Source organism: Triticum aestivum, chromosome 6D (genome assembly GCF_018294505.1).
Source record: "Triticum aestivum cultivar Chinese Spring chromosome 6D, IWGSC CS RefSeq v2.1, whole genome shotgun sequence".
NCBI lineage: Eukaryota > Viridiplantae > Streptophyta > Magnoliopsida > Poales > Poaceae > Triticum > Triticum aestivum.
Genome location: NC_057811.1, coordinates 452,706,372 through 452,724,943, shown reverse-complemented (window position 1 = coordinate 452,724,943; position 18,572 = coordinate 452,706,372). Strand labels below are relative to the sequence as shown.

General features: G+C 42.5%; 1 protein-coding gene and 1 long non-coding RNA gene across 4 annotated transcripts; both read right to left on the bottom strand.

Annotated features, from left to right (window-relative positions):
• Positions 1 to 2,225: 2,225 nt before the first annotated feature.
• Positions 2,226 to 3,148, bottom strand: LOC123141366 (uncharacterized). The gene is made up of 3 exons (XR_006470235.1): positions 3,074 to 3,148; positions 2,397 to 2,450; positions 2,226 to 2,288 (listed from the first exon to the last, which is right to left on the bottom strand). It is a non-coding gene; the product is annotated as an uncharacterized lncRNA (long non-coding RNA).
• A 3,740-nt stretch (positions 3,149 to 6,888) lies between these two features.
• LOC123145804 (alpha-aminoadipic semialdehyde synthase) lies at positions 6,889 to 18,079 on the bottom strand. 3 transcript variants are annotated; one of them, XM_044565298.1, is made up of 26 exons: positions 18,061 to 18,079; positions 16,001 to 16,074; positions 15,643 to 15,906; positions 15,445 to 15,531; positions 15,241 to 15,370; positions 14,906 to 15,079; positions 14,744 to 14,823; positions 14,395 to 14,511; positions 13,916 to 13,991; positions 13,385 to 13,556; positions 13,078 to 13,174; positions 12,816 to 12,979; positions 12,385 to 12,439; positions 12,120 to 12,260; positions 10,718 to 10,999; positions 10,433 to 10,513; positions 9,975 to 10,040; positions 9,778 to 9,895; positions 9,493 to 9,622; positions 9,294 to 9,373; positions 8,619 to 8,777; positions 8,287 to 8,545; positions 7,970 to 8,078; positions 7,381 to 7,542; positions 7,214 to 7,283; positions 6,889 to 7,123 (listed from the first exon to the last, which is right to left on the bottom strand). In XM_044565298.1, the coding sequence occupies exons 2-26, from the start codon at positions 16,019 to 16,021 to the stop codon at positions 7,068 to 7,070; spliced, it is 3,150 nt and encodes a 1,049-aa protein (XP_044421233.1). In that variant the 5' UTR covers positions 16,022 to 16,074; positions 18,061 to 18,079; the 3' UTR covers positions 6,889 to 7,067. The 3 variants fall into 3 exon arrangements, with proteins under 3 accessions (XP_044421233.1, XP_044421231.1, XP_044421232.1); XM_044565296.1 differs by lacking the exon at positions 18,061 to 18,079 and adding an exon at positions 17,176 to 17,762 and having other exon boundaries at positions 16,001 to 16,093; XM_044565297.1 differs by lacking the exon at positions 18,061 to 18,079 and adding an exon at positions 17,176 to 17,762.
• Positions 18,080 to 18,572: the final 493 nt, after the last annotated feature.

Here is an 18,572-nt window from a genome sequence, read left to right as displayed (position 1 = left end):
CCAGACTTGCAAATGTGCAGGTCACTGATCTTGTTATCCAAACAATAACATAATGGGAAACACTTCTTATCAGTAGTATGATAGGAAGCCACCGCCAGACCACTCGTTGTCCGTTGATTCTGGTTCAATCCCACGGTGGAGAACGCTAATTCTTTACATCTCTCGGTGCTGCTAACCACACCCGCACATCACGCACACACATGTCCATCTATATATCCCCCTAATCTCGCATCTTCTCCGTTTTCTCCCATTCCCATCCATCGTTAAGCCCGTATGCGCACCTCCCTTCAAGCTTGCCATTGACATCGCCACCCCAGCCCTATCCATTTCGCGGCCTAGATTCAATCTGTTGCGCCCCCGTGCTTCCTTCCCATCTCATCCCTCCGAGCCCAAACCCTTTCGTCGATCTGCTCCGTGATGCATCGTCCAGCGGTTGGGAGAGGACGGTGAGCGTGACATGCTGGTTGATAGTGGCCATGGCATGCAACGTGGAGCATCCTAGTGGTTGTTGTTCTCGTCACCGGCATAGGAGCAAACTGGCAATGCACGCTCGACTGTTAAAGGTCAACAACGTCGGCCACACGACAGTGCCGACCACGGTGCTCCTTGCTGCTCGCTGGCCTCGACAGTCGACACTCACTGCTTTTAGGGAGAAGAGGAGGTCGTCAAAGGTAGGGAGGAGATGGCGTCCGGAGCGGAGCGTCGAGGGACGTTCGGCATCGACAAAGCAGGCATGAGGCATGCATGCTTCCTTACATGGGTTTATCTGCTTCTTCATGCCTGATCCATTTCTTCCTACCTAGCCTTGCCCATGCACGAGGACATTAGGCATGCCAAGTCTTCCTGTAGCACTGTCTAACCACCACACTCCAGCTGCATTGGTCCGATCTCATCGACACCACTACTCGAAGACATCCCTCTAACCCTCTTCGTACGGTGCTCGTGTTCTAGTAGGGGATCGACCCATTGTGCTTCAATGTTTGTGTCTTGTTGTATGGAAGCAAAAAATTAATATATTCTGGAAGAAAATTTTGTTTTCTTTGGAAGCAAATTATGATCTCATTTAGAAGCAATGTTGATGGAAACATACATCAATCAGAAAGTTGGTCACTGAAAATATGTTCATGCAACATTGTAAAGACATTTCAACTTTTTTGGAAGCACATGTATGCTGCGGCATCTTCTTAATTTTGTATCCAACATATCTATATTTTGCTTCCTGCCACAAAAATGAAGCTCCGGTTACACAATGACCAGGCGTTGTGGTTTCGCAAAAGATTTATGCTTCCTACACAGTCGAACAAAGTTTCAGTTAGACACTAATCATGCTTCCAACAATTGCACACTATGCTTCCTATGCCGCTTCTCAATCAGGCATGCTTCGATCATTACTGCATGATGCTTCAAACGTTCAGATTACATGTACAACCCAACATTTCAGTTTAAACGTCCTAGCTCCAACCGAGAATATATACGGTTGGAACGATTTTTTGGAGCATCCTTATTTTGGAAACAATTTTTTTTCAAATAATATGTTTCCATGACATGGGTTTCCATGATTAGAACACAATTTTTCCATGTCATTATTGCGTTGCAAAAAAAGAAAGAACATGAACAGAAATAATAATTTCTTCATCTGTGTGTTGGAAGCAAATCCGTAGTTAGTGGGAAGCATTATGTTTTGTATTTTTTTTGGAAGCAATCACAGCTTACCAAAACAACTAGTAACGGAATTTCTGGATGCAGTTAGTTACTAATATCATGTAATTAAGAAAGGGTGGAGAAGTCAGCGGGAGCATAGGTGATAGTCATTACTAGAAGCACTTAATTAGAAAGGAAATAACTCAGCTCCTAACAATTATACTCCTATCAGATGGGGACCAAGGGATCAGTAGTCTGATCCCTAGCGGTTCCCTAACATAATGCATGCTCTGACTTGAACAATTGTCCTTGACAATAAAACAATGTAAAAAGTGGCACGCCACTGTGCATACTTTATTGTGAAACGCAAACACAGTAATTATACTGTGTGATAATTTGATGACATAGATGGCATAGATCTTATTTGAAGGGGGCATATATGCCATATATATGTCAAGCCTTGATCGTGAATCTAAGCATGGTCCCGATTCTTCACTTCTCCAGCAACATCTGAAAAAAAATATAATCAGTAAAATCAAAAGGTAATTAAGTAGAGTAATAAAAAAAATGCCATTTCATGTTACCTTCATCCTGTATGCTTGCTGCATCTGCAGAAGGAGCATTGATCTTCTTAGCCATTTCTTCTTCTACAAGAAGTGGTAAGAAATATCAATTGTTTTTTTGGAAAACAAACTAGCTGCTCGTTACTCATATAGTCATGCGGCAGTGTACATTGTTTGGTACACAATACATACCATTTTCCAAGTTGCTTGCAGCATATCCAACTTCTTTGTTGTCTTTTTCTTCTTCTGCAAAAATTGGGCATTTTTTAGCAGAAGTATAAGTTAATAAAACCAATTGCCTGCTGCATCAACAAGAAGTATGCTGTGTTACTTTCTTGTAACCTGGTCTCAGTTTACAATATTCCACAAGGGGTTCATGTTCAGCTGATTAATTTTATTATTAATTATCGGAGGGAAGTTGACCATTAGCAAAATTGGACTTTGTTGAGGTAAATTCTAGTCAGCATGGGGTTCCAACTTGAGCATGTTTTACCAAAGATTAAGACATATATCTGTTGAATCTGTACAGATTGGGCAAAAAAATATGGCATAATGTAGTTTGGTACGAACTGATTAAGCAACTGGCACATGATGGTATCTTTTGCTCTTTTGACACATGAACAAGATCAAACATGTCACCACTATCTTTAGAGATTGACCCATCATACACTTATGAGCAACTATTTTGTATATATTCCATCATCAGATAAAATTAGATCCTATGCTAAGAACTGGAAAGAAGGGTTGATTATTTGTGTGTGAGAATTAATAAGGGCCGATGATCACATCATAGGGTAAAACATCAATTTTGCCTTCTTTTCAAGAGTAGTACTCGTAGATCTTATAAAAAATATGTATGGATAAAGTACCTCCTTTCATGGTGCTTGCAACATCCCCAGTCTCTTTAAGTTCTTTTCCTTTTGACGGAAACTTTTTAAGTTCTTCTATGCCAACAAATAAGAATCATCAGCCAAACTGTTTTTCTTCTTCTAAACACTAGTGTTATTCCTACAACAGGATACAATCCAATTTACATACCTTGTTCCAAATTGAGTGAATCACTAGCAGTGTCCTTTCCAACATACTCAGGGATTGCTGGACCAAAAGGCATACAACATTGGAATACATATATATCAGGAACTAGCTACTTTATTAATTCAATTGTAAGGCAAATAGTTTCATTTAATAGGTCATCAAAAGGTTAATCTCACCAGGGATTTTAGTACAAGGCCCCATAGGTAATGATCCAGATGAGCCGTCTTCCTACAAATATGATTAATTATGAAAACCATGTTACAAACTAGTTTGCTTCTGTAGTTTGTCTTTGAAAATACCAGAAACATTTTAATCGAGGGGTTAACGATAAAATATTCCATGTAAACAATGTGTTCGAACCTTCCTGATATTCAAAGGCTTCGGAAAAGCAGGTTCGTCCTTGTCACCAAGTCCAAAAGCCCTTGCCGCTCCCTCTATTGATCGGTACGTCTGATTATTGTATGTATCAAAATATGTCTGAAACAATTGTAAACAAAATTTCAGCCTAGAATATTATCTTGTGAGACATAATTAAATTATTCATCAAAATCATATAAGCAGCCAGTCGACACTTTTGTGCAGATCTATTGCAAACCCAGCAAGTCTCTTCAAAGGTATTGTTATACAAATAACATAGTTTGATTTATTTTTTCCAGAGAAGTATATATAGAAGAGGCAGTTTAACTATCGCCAGTCCTAAGGAACAATTTGGTCTAACAAACAAGCTTCACACAACAATACATTAACAAGAAGTTATTACAATACGTCTACAGAAAATTGAAGATTACTTTACCCTATTGGATCAGATCCAATATTCTTTAAACAGATATAACAGAAAGTTGTAGGAAGGAGAAACCTTGTAAGTTCCTGTAGCCCGTCTATACTCTGTAACAGTAAACCATGAAGGTAAATTTTTCTGTTCAATACAAGCCTTCCTTCCCATGATCAAGGTCTGGAGCTTATCAAGGGAGGATTAGAGATCTGGGGTATCTAACAATGACCTTGTTGGTCTGCCTCCAATGGATCAGGATATATATAGCTGAGCGCTTTGTGCATATATTTATAGGAGATCATTGAATATATCAAAAGAAATATTGTCCAATTAAACCTGATTAATATTGCATTACTTTTTGCCTAGGAAATGTACGATAAGATCTATATCTGACAGATTAATTAATGCCATTAATATGCTGGAATAAATGTCCTAGCTGGATAATAATCATTACTTTGTATAGTTCACATTGTATTCTAGATTACCCTGTTAATGCGGATACCTAGTAGTATACTCTTTAGGTAAGATGTAATCTGTTGCTTGGTTCTTTCCCTCGCAAATGAGGGTGCCCAAGATCAGGCGAGCCACTCCAACGCATTCGGGAGACCATAGCAAGCAGGACATACGTGTGTGCATATCCAATCATTTGATGTAGTTCGGGGGTGGATCTGATGAGCGGCTCAAAATCGAACAAGACTGGCAGCGGTGGGGATGCAATTAATCAAACTTTTGCGGTGATTTGGTATGCCTCATAGTCGACCTAGGATGTTCCATGCTAGCCGTTAACACTACTCCTGCTTTGTGCACACCCCTCCACCGTCAATACAAGTTCACAACGGGCTTGACGTGCGCTTCAAGAAACCCGAGTCATCCTAATATTGTCACCACCAACACTAGTGTCGTCGAGCACTTGGGTGGCACGGTGGACCCCCAGGCAACATATATATAAGGTGATAGCTATGCTAGTGATTCCAAGGAAGAGGAAGTGTGCATGTAACTACAAGAACTCTCATAAACATCATCACCTACATAATACACACAGTATGGCACAACGATTCTATTGGTAAAATGAAAAATTCCGTCCTCTTTTCGAGCAAGTTATGGCTTATGGTCCATGCAAATTATTAGTTGATTAAAAATGTATTTTCTGAAGATAAAATAGGTAGGGTTGATAATGTTACTTGTGAATTTAGTAACTTTGCATCCTTTTGATGGAGTGATTGTCAAAAATATCATAACAATTGTCAATTTTGTGTTCCTTCTTATTGTGCATGTGAATAATTGGTAAATGAACCTCAACATTTTAACCTAGGAAGCAAACCTATTTTGAGCACTTCCACGACTCTGCAAATAGCATTTATGTATGGTGTAGGCTTGGAAAGATAAATCAGCAACATTACCGGAAATTCAATTTGGCTCCCGAGCCCAAAAATATTTTTTCAAATGTAAAAAAAACCAAGACACAAATTTTGAGCACATGCTCCCGGGTCCAAAAATATTTTTTCAAATGTCAAGAAAATCAAGACAAAAAAATTATGTGATCTTAGTCACATCCAAATGCTACCTGCAAATTTTGAGGCAAAAAGGTTAAGCATTTTGGCCTGTGCAAAAAGAAATTGAAGACCAAATGTCAAACCAATTTTGTTTTTTCACCGACGAAACACTGTTGCTCCGTTTCGCATGAAGTATGTCAAGCATGCTTGCGACACTAACACCAACATCTATAAAAAAAATCCGATTTTATTTTTACATTTTTTAATTTATTGTTCATCCGGGAGCATATGCTCCCGGGAGGCAAAACACCCCTCTCAAATCATCATAAATTTTGGGAGAGGCGTTAAAAAATGAAAAAATTCTGTTTTTTTTTTGTAGATGTTCGTGTTAGTGTTGCAAGCATTTTTGACAAATTTTGTGTGAAATGGTGCAACAGTGTTTCGTTGGTGAAAAAAAATAAAATTGAGGTGACATTTGGTCTTCAAAATTATTATTTTTGCACGGTCAAAATGCTTAACCTTTTTGTCTCAAAATGTGTATGTAGCATTTGGGTGTGACTAAGATCACATAAAAAATTTGTCTTGATTTTTGATATTTGAAAAATTATTTTTGGGTCCGGGAGCATGTGCTCCCGGGTATAGCTAGCCAAACGGGCCGAGCAATCAAGCCAGCCCACGAGCACGCCGGCAAGGCCTGCCATGGGCTAGGCACGGCACAGGCTAAACGGGCCGTGCCCGACACGCGGCACGCCTTGGGCCATGCCTGGGTCTAGAGGCTGGGCACACGGGCCGGCACGGCACGACCCGTTTTTTAGCCCAATATGATTTAAATTACAGCCCAATATACCTAAAATATAGCCCAGTAGGCTGGAAAATATGCGGCCTAGCGTACTAAACGTGCCACGAGCCGGCCCGTTTAATAACCAGGCCTTGCCGGCGTGTGTACTGGAAAAAGAGAGGGGGGGAAAGAGGGGGAAAACGATCTTTTTCCCCCTCTCTTCTGGAAATGGCTGGTATCAGACACGACACGACACGCCTCCCGGAAAGAGCCGAGAAGGAAATTTTGGCGGCGGCGGAGGGAGATGCCAGCTGACCGTGGAGGCGGCGGCGTGGACAACGCGCCCATGGCATCGGCGGGCATCGTGGAAGCTCCCGGGGCGTGCGCGTCGGCTCCATAGGGCTTCCCCGGCCCCTCCAAGACCGGCATCCAGGTTACTACCCCCATTCCCCATTTCTTGGACGGAGGTTCCTCCGGCCGGTCGACGCCGACGAGTATGCCATCGCCCGGCGCCGCGAGGACGGCGTGCTCGCGTTCGCCGCCGCCGGAGAAGAAGACCTAGTCGGGGTCTCTCGTTGGCAATGTAGTACAATGAAGACTAGGAAGTTCACCAACAGAATCAACCGGCGACAGATTTGGTATATATGTAGTACAATAGATAGTCACATACATACATACAGTCCACTCATTTTACTTACAACGGCGAGAATCATCATTTTATTTACTCACTGCCTCTGTTGCTGCAGCATATATACTCGATAGATTCTCATCCCATCCTGACATCCTCAGGTCTCCACTCTCTCGATCAGCTTGATGCCCGACGCTTCCAAGATCTCCAGCGCTTCACAGCCGCAAACACACAGGTCAGAATCTCAGGATTAGTCATAACTCATAAGCATCACCGGAGTGGTTAATTTGCTTCTGCACTCACCAGGGATGTAGATCTCCGGTTCCAGAGGCCGGATCACCCCTTTCCTCTGGACCTTGTTCTGGAGCAAGAGCTGCAACAGAAGATGGGGATAAATTAACACATGTTTCTTTCTGATGCAGGTGCAGGATGTCTGTGTGTGATGTGTTGTGATTGGAGTGCAGCAGTACCAGGGCTCCTATCGCTGCCGGTACCCCAACGGTGAGGGCCATGGCGGTGGTGGGCCTGCCGTTCTCGGTCTTTCCGAACTCCAGCAGCGTCGCTTGGTGCTTCTCGGTGGGTCGCCCGTCGGGGTACTCCACCTCGACTTCATGGTGGAGCAGTACCATATCCTGAATCGTGGGAGCAAAGCAAACATTTAGCTAGTCATGGTCCGAGTAAGCCAGTCTCTTTTAATTTATTCTGCAAGCCTGTTTATGATTGAGATATGGTGTTGGAAAGCAATGTGAGATGTAGAAGTACAGGCTGGTCATCAAACTGTCAATCTACTACAACACTAATAAGAGTCTGCGTATGAAATTTGGTGCTGCCAGATTAACAGTTGATTATGTCAAAAATGATAAGTAAAAACTATTACTTTTGAGATATTTGCCTCTTAAGTAACATTATGTGATTCTCTTCTCTGATAAGAAAACAGAGGCCACAGAGGCAGGAAAAAACAGAGTAGTGCTTCTGTTATATTGTTTGTACAAGAATAATTTCAATAGCTATATGCAATATACATGAGGTATAACGACGATGAAAGATAATAAGTCTCACCTGCTCATTGTGGCCATAGGCCATTCTCTGTTCCATTCGTTGGCAAATAACAGTGAATGCACTTGAACAATCCTTAGGAATCTGTGTCTCCTCATGCAGCCCCAAGAACCTACCAGGTGTAAAGACCAGTTAAGTGATTCGTCAGTTCTAACCGCGAATTTCAGAAGCAATGCTGATCGTCCCTAACATATTCTTAAATTATTTCTTGCAATCGTAGTCATTGAACATATATTATATGACATGATTAAAATGGTACTTAAGCAGTCTGTAGAAGAGATGCAATTGGGACCCATAAAGTATAGGGATCAGAAACTAACTTGATGGTTTTGAGTATCTTGACAGCTAGTTCCTTTTCTTTGCAATGCCCAAGCATCATGAGTCTTGAAATCAGTTCATCATCATGTCCTCCAGTTTCTTCACCATTTACCTTTGTGTTAGATGTGGATACATTGTTGACATCAAGGAGGTCATTGAGAAAAATCCTATATGTCGGGCGATCAGTTTCTTGTAGCAGTGGATGATTTTCAGCATCAAAAAACCCGATTTTCGCCAGGATAGCCATGATCTCACTAAATCCTGTGCAAATGCAACAAAAATATTACACACTGCAAAGAGAACAACTCAGTGAAAAATAAATATCAACACTTACCTTCATAACGAAGAGTGGACCTATATACAGTAGATGCTTCTTTGGAGATCCCATACAGGTCTCCATACATCAAGGAATTTCGATTTGGCAAGTGTTCCAGGGCAAAAGCGGGAAGCTCTGGTAGTCTGAGCCTCTTTGCCGACTCGTATAATTTACTACCTGTGGAAGTGGTAAGTAAATGATAACAACGAACATATATAGTAGGTAATAATTAGATATGTACTCCCGAAAAACTAGACCCATTTCCCCGTATTTATATTCACTTTTATCTCACTAGATAATTGCACGTATAATATATCATTGTTTAGCTGTTTCAACACCTTGTCACATTCCATGACATGAAAAGGGATTGCCAACTGTTTCATGTCCAGTGTGTATAAAAAGTTAATGCATACACTAGAGAAAATTAGCTCCGCACCATTGCAAAACCCAAAGGATGTACAAATTGGAAAATACCACCACATGTGAGGCTGCTAAGTGGGCTCTGAGGCCACATGTCAGTGACACAGCTATGTATTTTCTAAGTCAGGTGATCTTCACAGCAGTAGGGTGCAATTGGCCCGATGGATTAAGTATAAGGTTAGCCTTTGGTTCAGTAAATTTGTGTGAGTAAATCAATCTATTGAAATGTGCTCCCTTTCTCTGGCCAATTGAAGAGAGAAGAGACTAACTTACCATCCACATCGATTATCTCTCCAAGAAATTTGTAGACAGCAGGATTTCTTCCAGCTCGGATGGCACCTGCTGGACTCCAACTAAGAACAAGAAAAATAACAATCAGAACTCCTGGTAAAAATTATTTCGTGCAATATTGTGCCACAAGCTCCAGGCATGGAGACCTTGTTACACTACTAGTCACTATAGTTGAATTTACCTGAACTTGTAGGCTAGTGGATTGTTTGCGGCAGCTGGAGATGGAAGTCCACCACAGAAAGATGTAAAGGCCTTTATTTTTCCATTCAGAGCATGTGCTTCATCAATCATTTTCATTGACAACATGTGATCTGTACAGGAAATATATTTACAACATGTTCCGTCATGCAAAGTTGCTCCATGATGAAAGAACTTTTTCTTCATCACATAATACGCGATGACCATTTTTAGAGGTGTCTACATATATATATACATATATATGCTGGCCGTTATATTTAGCAAGTACCTATGCCTGGATCAAGGCCCATTTCGCAGAGTATAGTTACACCTGCTCCTTGTGCAGCTTGCTCCAACTTTGACATGGAATCATCAACATAGCTTGCTGTGACCAAGTGCTTCTTGAGCTATCATAGAGAAATGTAACTCAATCAGCTGAAGCAATTCCTCAATTTCCATATAGCACCAGCGGTGGTTTAAGCTTACCTCTATGCATACTCTTGCAATGGCAGCATGAAAACTAGCAGGCAGCAAGCTGACTACAACATCAACCTGTAAGAGGAACTCCAGCCATTTATTAATCTGCAACAACTTATGCATTCTCTTGACAAGAAAGAGTAGAAATCTCTATCCTGAACTGCAAACATTTAAGGTTTGTACTCCCTCCGTTCCAAAATGGATGACTCAACTTTGTACTAACTTTATACTCCCTCCGTTCCAAAATAGATGACTCAACTTTGTACTAACTAATAGTTAGTACAAAGTTGAGTCATCTATTTTGGAACGGAGGGAGTACATGAAAAGTTAACCTAGGAATGCCGACAGAGTTGGGTATATTTATTTGTGACAGAAGTCTGGCCTCTTATGCTCACTGTAAGACACTATGAAAAGTACTAGTAGGAGTATTTGTTCACTAGAGAAATTAAATATCAGAGTTAAAATACCTGTGAAACAAGATTCGAAAGACTTTCAGTATCTGAAACATCGAGCTGAGCTGCTGTTGCATTCTTTATTCCGTCAACTGTCTGAATGCAGAGAAACAAAAACATGAGAAAAGTAACGGACTAATGGTTGAATTCTACAAATACATATTCAGTTTGGACAAAAATGATGGCATAATGAATTTTCCAAAGCTTATTAATATTGACAGACATGATAAAATTAACACACATTTTTTTCCAACAAAGTTTGCATAAGAGCTAAGGAGCGCACTGTACTGTGAGACTCACCTCTTCTGCATCTTTTTGATACAGAGATGCCACAACAACATGTACTTGGTCGATGTTTTGGTAAGATGTTAGAAACTCAGCAGCTGGCCGACAAACTCTCCCAGCTCCAAGGATTAAAACCTTCGGTCCTACTTTATCCATGCTGTCATCAATTCCGCATTCGCTGACTCTTCCTATCTTTAGAGATATCTCAGCGGCATTAGGATCTCCACGGTGCGCATTAGCTATAGAAGTCAACGAATCGATGATCTTGTCTAATGTAGTCGTATCATCTGCTCCTACCTGTAGAATGAAATGCATCATATGTTTCAGTAAAAAAAATCAAGGTTGTCTTTAAAGGCATGCATTTGTGAGGGGTGCTAAAAGGTAAAATAAATCTGTATCTTTTATAATCTATACGCATAACACCAAGTCACATATGCTAATTAAGGTGTTTTTATATGATGTAACAGAGCTGTGAGGTCCTGATATACTTTTTCCTGTGGAAAAGTTCCTAATGTTAGAAAAGACAAATTTCAATATGTTGATATAATAGCTGCCAGATTCAAATGCCATATCAGTGGGGTCAAAACTTAGTCCATATGTCCATGCATACTAAGAAGGGAGCTAAGAATCAAAGGTATAATTCTCAAAAGAAATAAAAAATGCTCCCAGAAACAGGGCCCTTCTGTTTCTTCCTTTCACGAATCATCAGAGGAACCATAGTAGCAAAATACTTGCAAAACAAGCACGCCAAAGAGAATGCCTGAAAATTGTTGAAAGGAAGGGAAGGGAAGGATGGGATCACAAACTGGTTCATGGCAGTTCAGATTTCCAGTTAGTCGAAGTGGAAGCTCAGCAGACTGTGGTAGGCAGAGGAAGGGGAAGGCAGATTGAACATTTATAACCCACTCAATGATTGAGCGAAAAATATCTAAATGGCCATGCTTGCCCAGACGTACTGATCTCTTCTTCCTATTTTTGTTTTTTTATTAGGTGATGACCTGATAGGGATGGGCAAGGGTGGTCCAAGAGCTGTTAGATCCAACTTCTTTCCTTTGATGTTCTTGGACACCTTTCAATAATTTGTACTATTTACTTTATATTATCCTCAGTAATTGATCAAAAATGGACACCAAAAGTTACCATCCATCATTCCTTAAGCATAAGTTACCATCCATCACTATCAGTTCCACACTTTTCCTAGATGCAAGAGAGAATCAGAAGTCTAATTCTGTGACAACTGACGAGATGTCTTTTGGTAGGCCATCTTAGCCTCCTTGACTATAAGTCTTTTGATGTATGCTTGTAGAAAATAATTTCTCTAAAAAAACTAAATGTTAACTACCAAACTAGAGACAGCATGTTGTGTTTACTTCGTACTGAAAATAGTTCACATCAGTAAGAAAATTTTATTGCTTACTTCAAGCTCCGAGTAGGACATATCGTCGATGCTTTGTCCAACATCACATTTAACCAAGTGAAAAGAACCCCCAGCTGTCTCAATGATGTCCAAAGCTTCATTTATAAGGAACTTATCAAAGAGGTGGCCACAGAGAGATACCTGTTTCATTGATCGACAAATTATTAGGAGGCAACTGAGAAGTCAGTATAGAGCAGAGCATATGCAACTTCCAAAAGATTTAGTTAAAAAATGCACCACAATATTAGAAAATTATATCTCTAACCAGGGTGGTGTACTTCTTATCAGGCAATGAATTGGCTGGAGTTGGTGGCAATTCTCTGCATAAGAGCAAAAGAGAATGTTAGAAATAACATTATGGGCAGTAAACATGCTCGGAGATGGTAAATATTTACAGTACCAGTCATCAGTCATGACCAGAAAACTGTGGTAGTGTAAACATAACAAATGCTAAAAACAGCAAAAATAAAGTAAAAACAGAATGTTCGAAAATATTCTGAAACATGGTAGAATGATAGACATATCACTTCAGACTGGAACTACATCCTGCCCACTGTCCAGTATGATTACCTATTTTGTTCACTTTATAAAATATATCTGGGTTCTCAAGGATTCAGGGAATGAACAGAAATACATATCTTCTGAAACTATCACGCAGAATTACGACGGTGATGATGAGAAATATTTGAAACTTACATCATAGTCTTTCTCATCCGAGGAATATACTCATACAGAGGAGTGAGTTTGCCAGTATATGCGATGCAAGCTCTTCTCAAGTGGGAAGGAAGTTCCAGCAGTCCCTTAGCTGAGGCCAAGCTGGTAACAAATCTAGATAATATGTCTCCAAAATGCTGGGAGGCCTGCAGAGTTTGAGTTCAAGAGAATAGGAGTCATCTCATAGCAACAAACTGGAACTGCAACAAAAATAGTTTATTTTGTCTTCTCATAAATTTCTCACCTCTCTGGAAAACTCTGTAGGCAGAATGTCAACAGCTAAGCAGATCACGCCATCGCCTTCCATGTCATCATGGTATAAATTAGTCGAAGTATCATACCTAGGTTTGCACATCCAAGGTAATTTGTCAAAAAGTCACTCGCTAAGCAAAGACCACCAATTATGAAGAAGCAGAACCAAGTATCTGTGTGGTACTACTCCAGAGTACTTACGAGAGACGGTTCTATTTATTTATAATTAATAGGCAATGTGCAGAAGATTACAAGCAATTTAAATTTATGCATCTGTAGTGAATATCCAAAATTCTTACCGGAAGAAAGGCCTCTCTATTGATGTACTTTTGTTCACAAATTCTATGGAACCTCCAATGTCACAAGTTATATCGGAAATGCCAACCAAAGGGCACCCATTCTTCATCAGCTGTTGTAACTGATCAATGCTCAATAGTCGTGGAAACCTCCTCTCCCAGTACATACAGTTAACTGTAGAAATGCACGGATACAAATTAGACTATAATGGCTAAACGACTAGTATTGCTACTGCGACACATAGCAGATCTTTAACCGAAAAAGGCTTTCGCCCCGCTTTAGAAGTGTAAACTATACACCCTGCAACCGGCACCTCATTACATTAGCTACTCTATCAATGCCAGCATCAGCATCAGTTCAGAACCAGCACTGTTCTGTGCTATGCAGTTCAATGGTTAGTATCTTTATATAACTAAATAACATAGATGATGAAAATCCTATGGTCTAGACTTGTTTTAGATATTGTGCCAAAAATACAGAAACGTAACAAAACTGAACAATATAAAATGAAAGCAATGAGTTGTGGACCATACCAATGGCAGATGCATATGGAGCGATCCTTTCATGAAAAACAGGGCGGTAGTGTTCCGGATGAGCATAATAGTCAGCCTACAAACAATGTCGATGAAAGATTTCTTACAGTCAGGCTATTGAAAAGCGAAGAAATACTAATAAAACAGAAGGGGTGGAAACTTTTGTTTGGCTAACACCATAGTTCAAAATTTACGAAGAGAAGCAAAAAAGATCAGTAGTGGATTGGTTAACAGGATTAGGAATGTGAGGGCATGATCAATGTACTGTAAACAGGCAAAACATTTGAACAGATCTTTTGCAGCAAATTAGTTGAACGATGGAAATTGTATTGTGAGAAAAGGGTATCGTGTTATGACAGGATAAATATTTTATTTCAGTCAAGAGTAATGATCTATGCTAATGTTGTTATACCTTAGCATTTCCTGTTAGAAACTAAAAACCCAACATTTATTTGATAGACTTAAGAAATGTGCATTACTTTGTCGAAACATCTGCTGGGATCCTTGGGTGCGACCATGTCTTTAGATGTGACAACACATCCATATAGTTGGAATGCTCTCCTGGTTGACTGATGATGTGGAGGCAGACTCTTTCCCTGTATAATTTCAGAAATAGAGCAAACTGAGATGTATTAAGAAGCTATACTTGCAAAAATAATAATCAAATACCGGCCCATAACCACTCAATCAGTAACCAAATTTACTAGCATAGATAACGCATCCACAGGTGGCAGAGATTTCGTTCATTTCAATGGGGACAAAATGAAACTCACAAAAGTAACAGTTATTTATCTAAATGTGAAACTTCTGGCACAAAAGGAGTAATACCGCAGAGAGCTCGGGAAGTTTCTCAGCATCGACGAAGGTATGTGGCAATAGCTTGAATATCTCTTGTGCGCCCTGCGAAACTGTGACATATGAAGTTATAAATGTGAGTAAGTGTGCTGCAGCCAGTAACCTGAATGTGAAGGCAATGAAAGCTGGAATTACCATTTCCGGATCCGGTGAATGCAAATACAATTGGACAAATTCCAGATGGAAGTCCATATGTTGCTATCTCTTCACCAATGGCGATGACTGCAGCCTTGGCTGCAGCGAGCGAAGGATACATGTGGGATTGCCCCAGAGACAGAAACGGAGTCGAGTATCCAAGGCTCAAATATCCTGAAATTGCAAGGGAAATGCTTTAGCAGAATGAGTAACTAACAGTTGCTTACGACAGAACAAGTTGCCCTTCATGATAAGTCGAGATAGCAAATCGGAGCATCGCAGGCATAACAATATCAGGTCAGTGCATGAACTGAGAAATAAAACAGTGTTCTTACTCTGCCCAAGACCGTGTAAGAAGTCTATCAGTCCAGCTCTGCCAGCAAATTTCCCAAATGCCAGCATTCTTTTCCCATCGTCATCGACAATTAGCTCATAATCAAACAAGGACACTCTTTCTTCCATGATCTGAAAAAATACGAACCAGCGATTTAGCGCACCATTTCCCCCTCAGAAATGTGTATGCGCAATATGGTAACTACCTTATCTAACAGCGGCATATTTTCTTTCTGGGCCTTGTGGGTGTGCGAGAAGAACGCATATGCTCTATCAGGAAGAATCATCTCCAGCTGCACAAGGAAACACCTCTCAAAACGTTTTCACAGCCGTGATACCGTCGCAAACTGTAAATCAAAGTCAATTGGGGTATCTTTATCTAACGTAACTGGTTGCAATGTTACCTTTGGTTGCTTGATGCCTACGATGAGGCCACACTCTGACAGGTCCTCTGAGATCTCGCACCCAGCATCCTCGTACTGAGCGTCATGGTGGATCCTCTTGGTGCTTGGCTGCACGATGATCCGGTTCACGCCGGATTCGCGCTTGCCTCCTCCGAGCACGAGGCGAGCACAATGGGAAGGAGTTAACGGCGCCCTCCTCTCCCACATGTTGACAGTCTCGGCGAGAATGCCGATGACTCCATTGCCCAGCAAGGTGTCATTTCTCTGCGAGTGAGAATGAACGAACATGCCATTATTGTCAGAAATTGTCACAAACTGGTCAATTCAATAACAACGCCAAAGGGATAGAGGGACGCACTTCAGTTGTCTCGGACCCCATAGAGGATGAGCACAATTAAGGTGCGACGATCATGAACCTGTCACCGGCTGCTCCTGAAAATGAACAGAGTGCCTGACATTCAGGTTATCACAATTCTTAGTACTCAGAGTATCACAATTCCTGTCATAAGAACAGAATCCTCAACAAATACCATATTGCAGATTAGTGGTGGTTAATCAAGAGTGTGTGTTATTTGTACTTTGTTCATTTGTCAAACATGTGTGAAAATAGTTATGATCACATGAAAAAAAATACTTCTGTTTATTTCAAGGGAAGGTACATGCCAAGTAGAGTAATAAGCTGGTACTAGCCACTTGAAAGGTACTTTTCCTTTTATAAAAATAAGCTGTCTAAGGCACATCTAGACGTGCTTTAGCAAAAACCGTAAAAATAAAATAAAAAAAATCTTGGGCCAGCATTCTCTTTTGCTTGCTAGTAGTAGAGGTAAGTGTGAGATGAGACAAGTAGAGGTAACTGTAAAATTTGGAATTTTCGAGCCAAAACTTGATTAATCCTTCTAGAGCAGAGCATCACACGGGTGTGTGTAATGTCCAATCAAACAATCGAAAGGTCCAAAGCAGGATCACAGATCACAAACCCAAAAAAAGGTGCCGGTCTTTTTTGGCAACATGATTGAATTGCTTGGCAGACGGCAGCATGCCCGTCGTTTTCAAGCCGTCCGTCCACCGGCACCGCGGCGACACGCACGCAGACAGTGCCAGCCACGCGGCCACGCAGCTGGTGAGCTACATCAGCGGCCTCACGCTTGTCCCGGCGTCCGTCCGTCCGTCTGCCTTTCTTGCGTGTTTCTCCTAACCGTCTAATAACCCGGCGTGTGCCTCGTGAGCAGGCAGGCTCCGGCGGTGCCACGCCGCCCACTCCCCGAGCAAATGCGCATGGATGTACACGTCCCACCGGCCACCGCTGCCCCGGGTGATGATCGACACCAGCGCAGCGGCAGCGAAGGCCGCACTGAACGGGAACCCGCCCCGGCCCCGCGACCGGAGCCGGGAACCTCGACGCCGTGCCGCCGCCCGGCCCCCATGGCTACCGACCCACGAACAGCAAGCCAGGCCCAACTGCCCAGGCCACGGGCGAACAAAAATCTGAGGAAACAAAAAAAGTTTGCTGGGTGGGTCGTATTCGTCTCGTACCTGGGGATCCCGGGTAGCGGCGGAGCGGAAGGCGTACGTGGGGCTGGACACGAGGAAGCGAGAACGGGAGGAGTCAATGGCGCGCGCGCACGTGAAGCTCCGGGGAATGGGGAATGGGGGCTGGGGAGGAGATGCGGCTGGACGGGGAGTATATATATATATCGATCCAGAGCTAGGTGACGACGGAAGAACAGCACAATTTGGGCACGAATATAGTGGTAGGAGATTTTGAGTTTGAAATCGGGTTTTATCACGGTGATGATGGAATGGATGGCGACGGCGACGATGGCGACGAGGAACCGGAGCTGGTGGGTCTGGTTGGAGGCGCATGCAGGAGGCGAGGTGCGGGACGAGGCTGTGAACTGGAAGGCAATGCTGGAGTACGTGCTGTGCGGGCAGACTCCTCTCGCTTCTGGTGACTACCCCGCTTCTGGTTGTTTTCTGCCGAGAGAAATCGGCAGAACCTCGATCGGTTCTCTCTGCCCGGTTATCAAATCCATGCCAACGTGTTTTTAACTTGTATCGAAACACGCCGAGAGAATTCCCGTTGATTTCATTAAGTAAAATGAGTAAAAGCCAAAAGGTGATGAGTTGGGCGAGACGGGCACGCGTCGTCGCCGGCCGTCCGTCATTCTTAAAGGAGTCGAGTGGAGTGAGCTCGCGGCCTTCCGACGTGGGCGAGCCCGGCGAGTCAACTACAGCCTAGCTTGTACCTATCCGGCACCCGGCTGTTGATGCATGGAGTGTTGCGCATCATATGGTTCGCACAAGACAAAGGACGACGAGGACGTACGCCACGCCAGAGTTCCCCACGCCTCGTTTTCGTGCCCCGGTTGAGTTCAGTGGATCGGATCGGATCGGATCGGAGGGACACGTCACACTCACATGGGCGAAGAAGCTAGCTTCCGAGACGTAGTACTACGTCCCAACCAACGTGGCAGACAGTCACAACAGCCAGCCAGACTGTAACGCCCTTGCCGTTGGCCACGAAGGACCGCCGGATTTGGGCTCGTCGCCGGTGGATTTGGTGAAGAGAGGAGCCGGGGTTGAGAGAGATGCAGACGCAACGAGGAAGAGAGAGAGAGAGGATAAGCTCAGAGAATGAGATTCAAATTCAATTCATCGATACCTGTACACGCCACCCCACTTGAGCTTATATATCCGCTCGTTACATTCGCGGGCCTCGGCCCAATCACTCACTCAGCCCACACGACTATCACAGCCCAACTTCTATTCAAACCTCCCGCCACTACGCTTCCGCCTTGTCACTGCGGTTACGCCTTCCTGGCTGCTTCACTAACATTGCCCTCCCCTTGAGAACCAGCGTGTCCCCATGCTGGTGCATCTGGAAACTTGACCTTGAGTACCTCGTAATCCTCCCATGTCGCCGCCTCCAC

What these genes read in the sequence shown, in the direction of transcription:
- LOC123145804 (XM_044565298.1), bottom strand. Translation starts at nt 16,021, where the DNA reads ATGGGGTCCGAGACAACTGAA. An exon ending in ATAGAGAGGCCTTTCTTCCG is followed by an intron (nt 13,175 to 13,384) that starts GTAAGAATTTTG and finishes GTGCAAACCTAG; the next exon opens with GTATGATACTTCGACTAATT. An exon ending in GGGCCTTGATCCAGGCATAG is followed by an intron (nt 9,623 to 9,777) that starts GTACTTGCTAAA and finishes TTTCCTGTACAG; the next exon opens with ATCACATGTTGTCAATGAAA.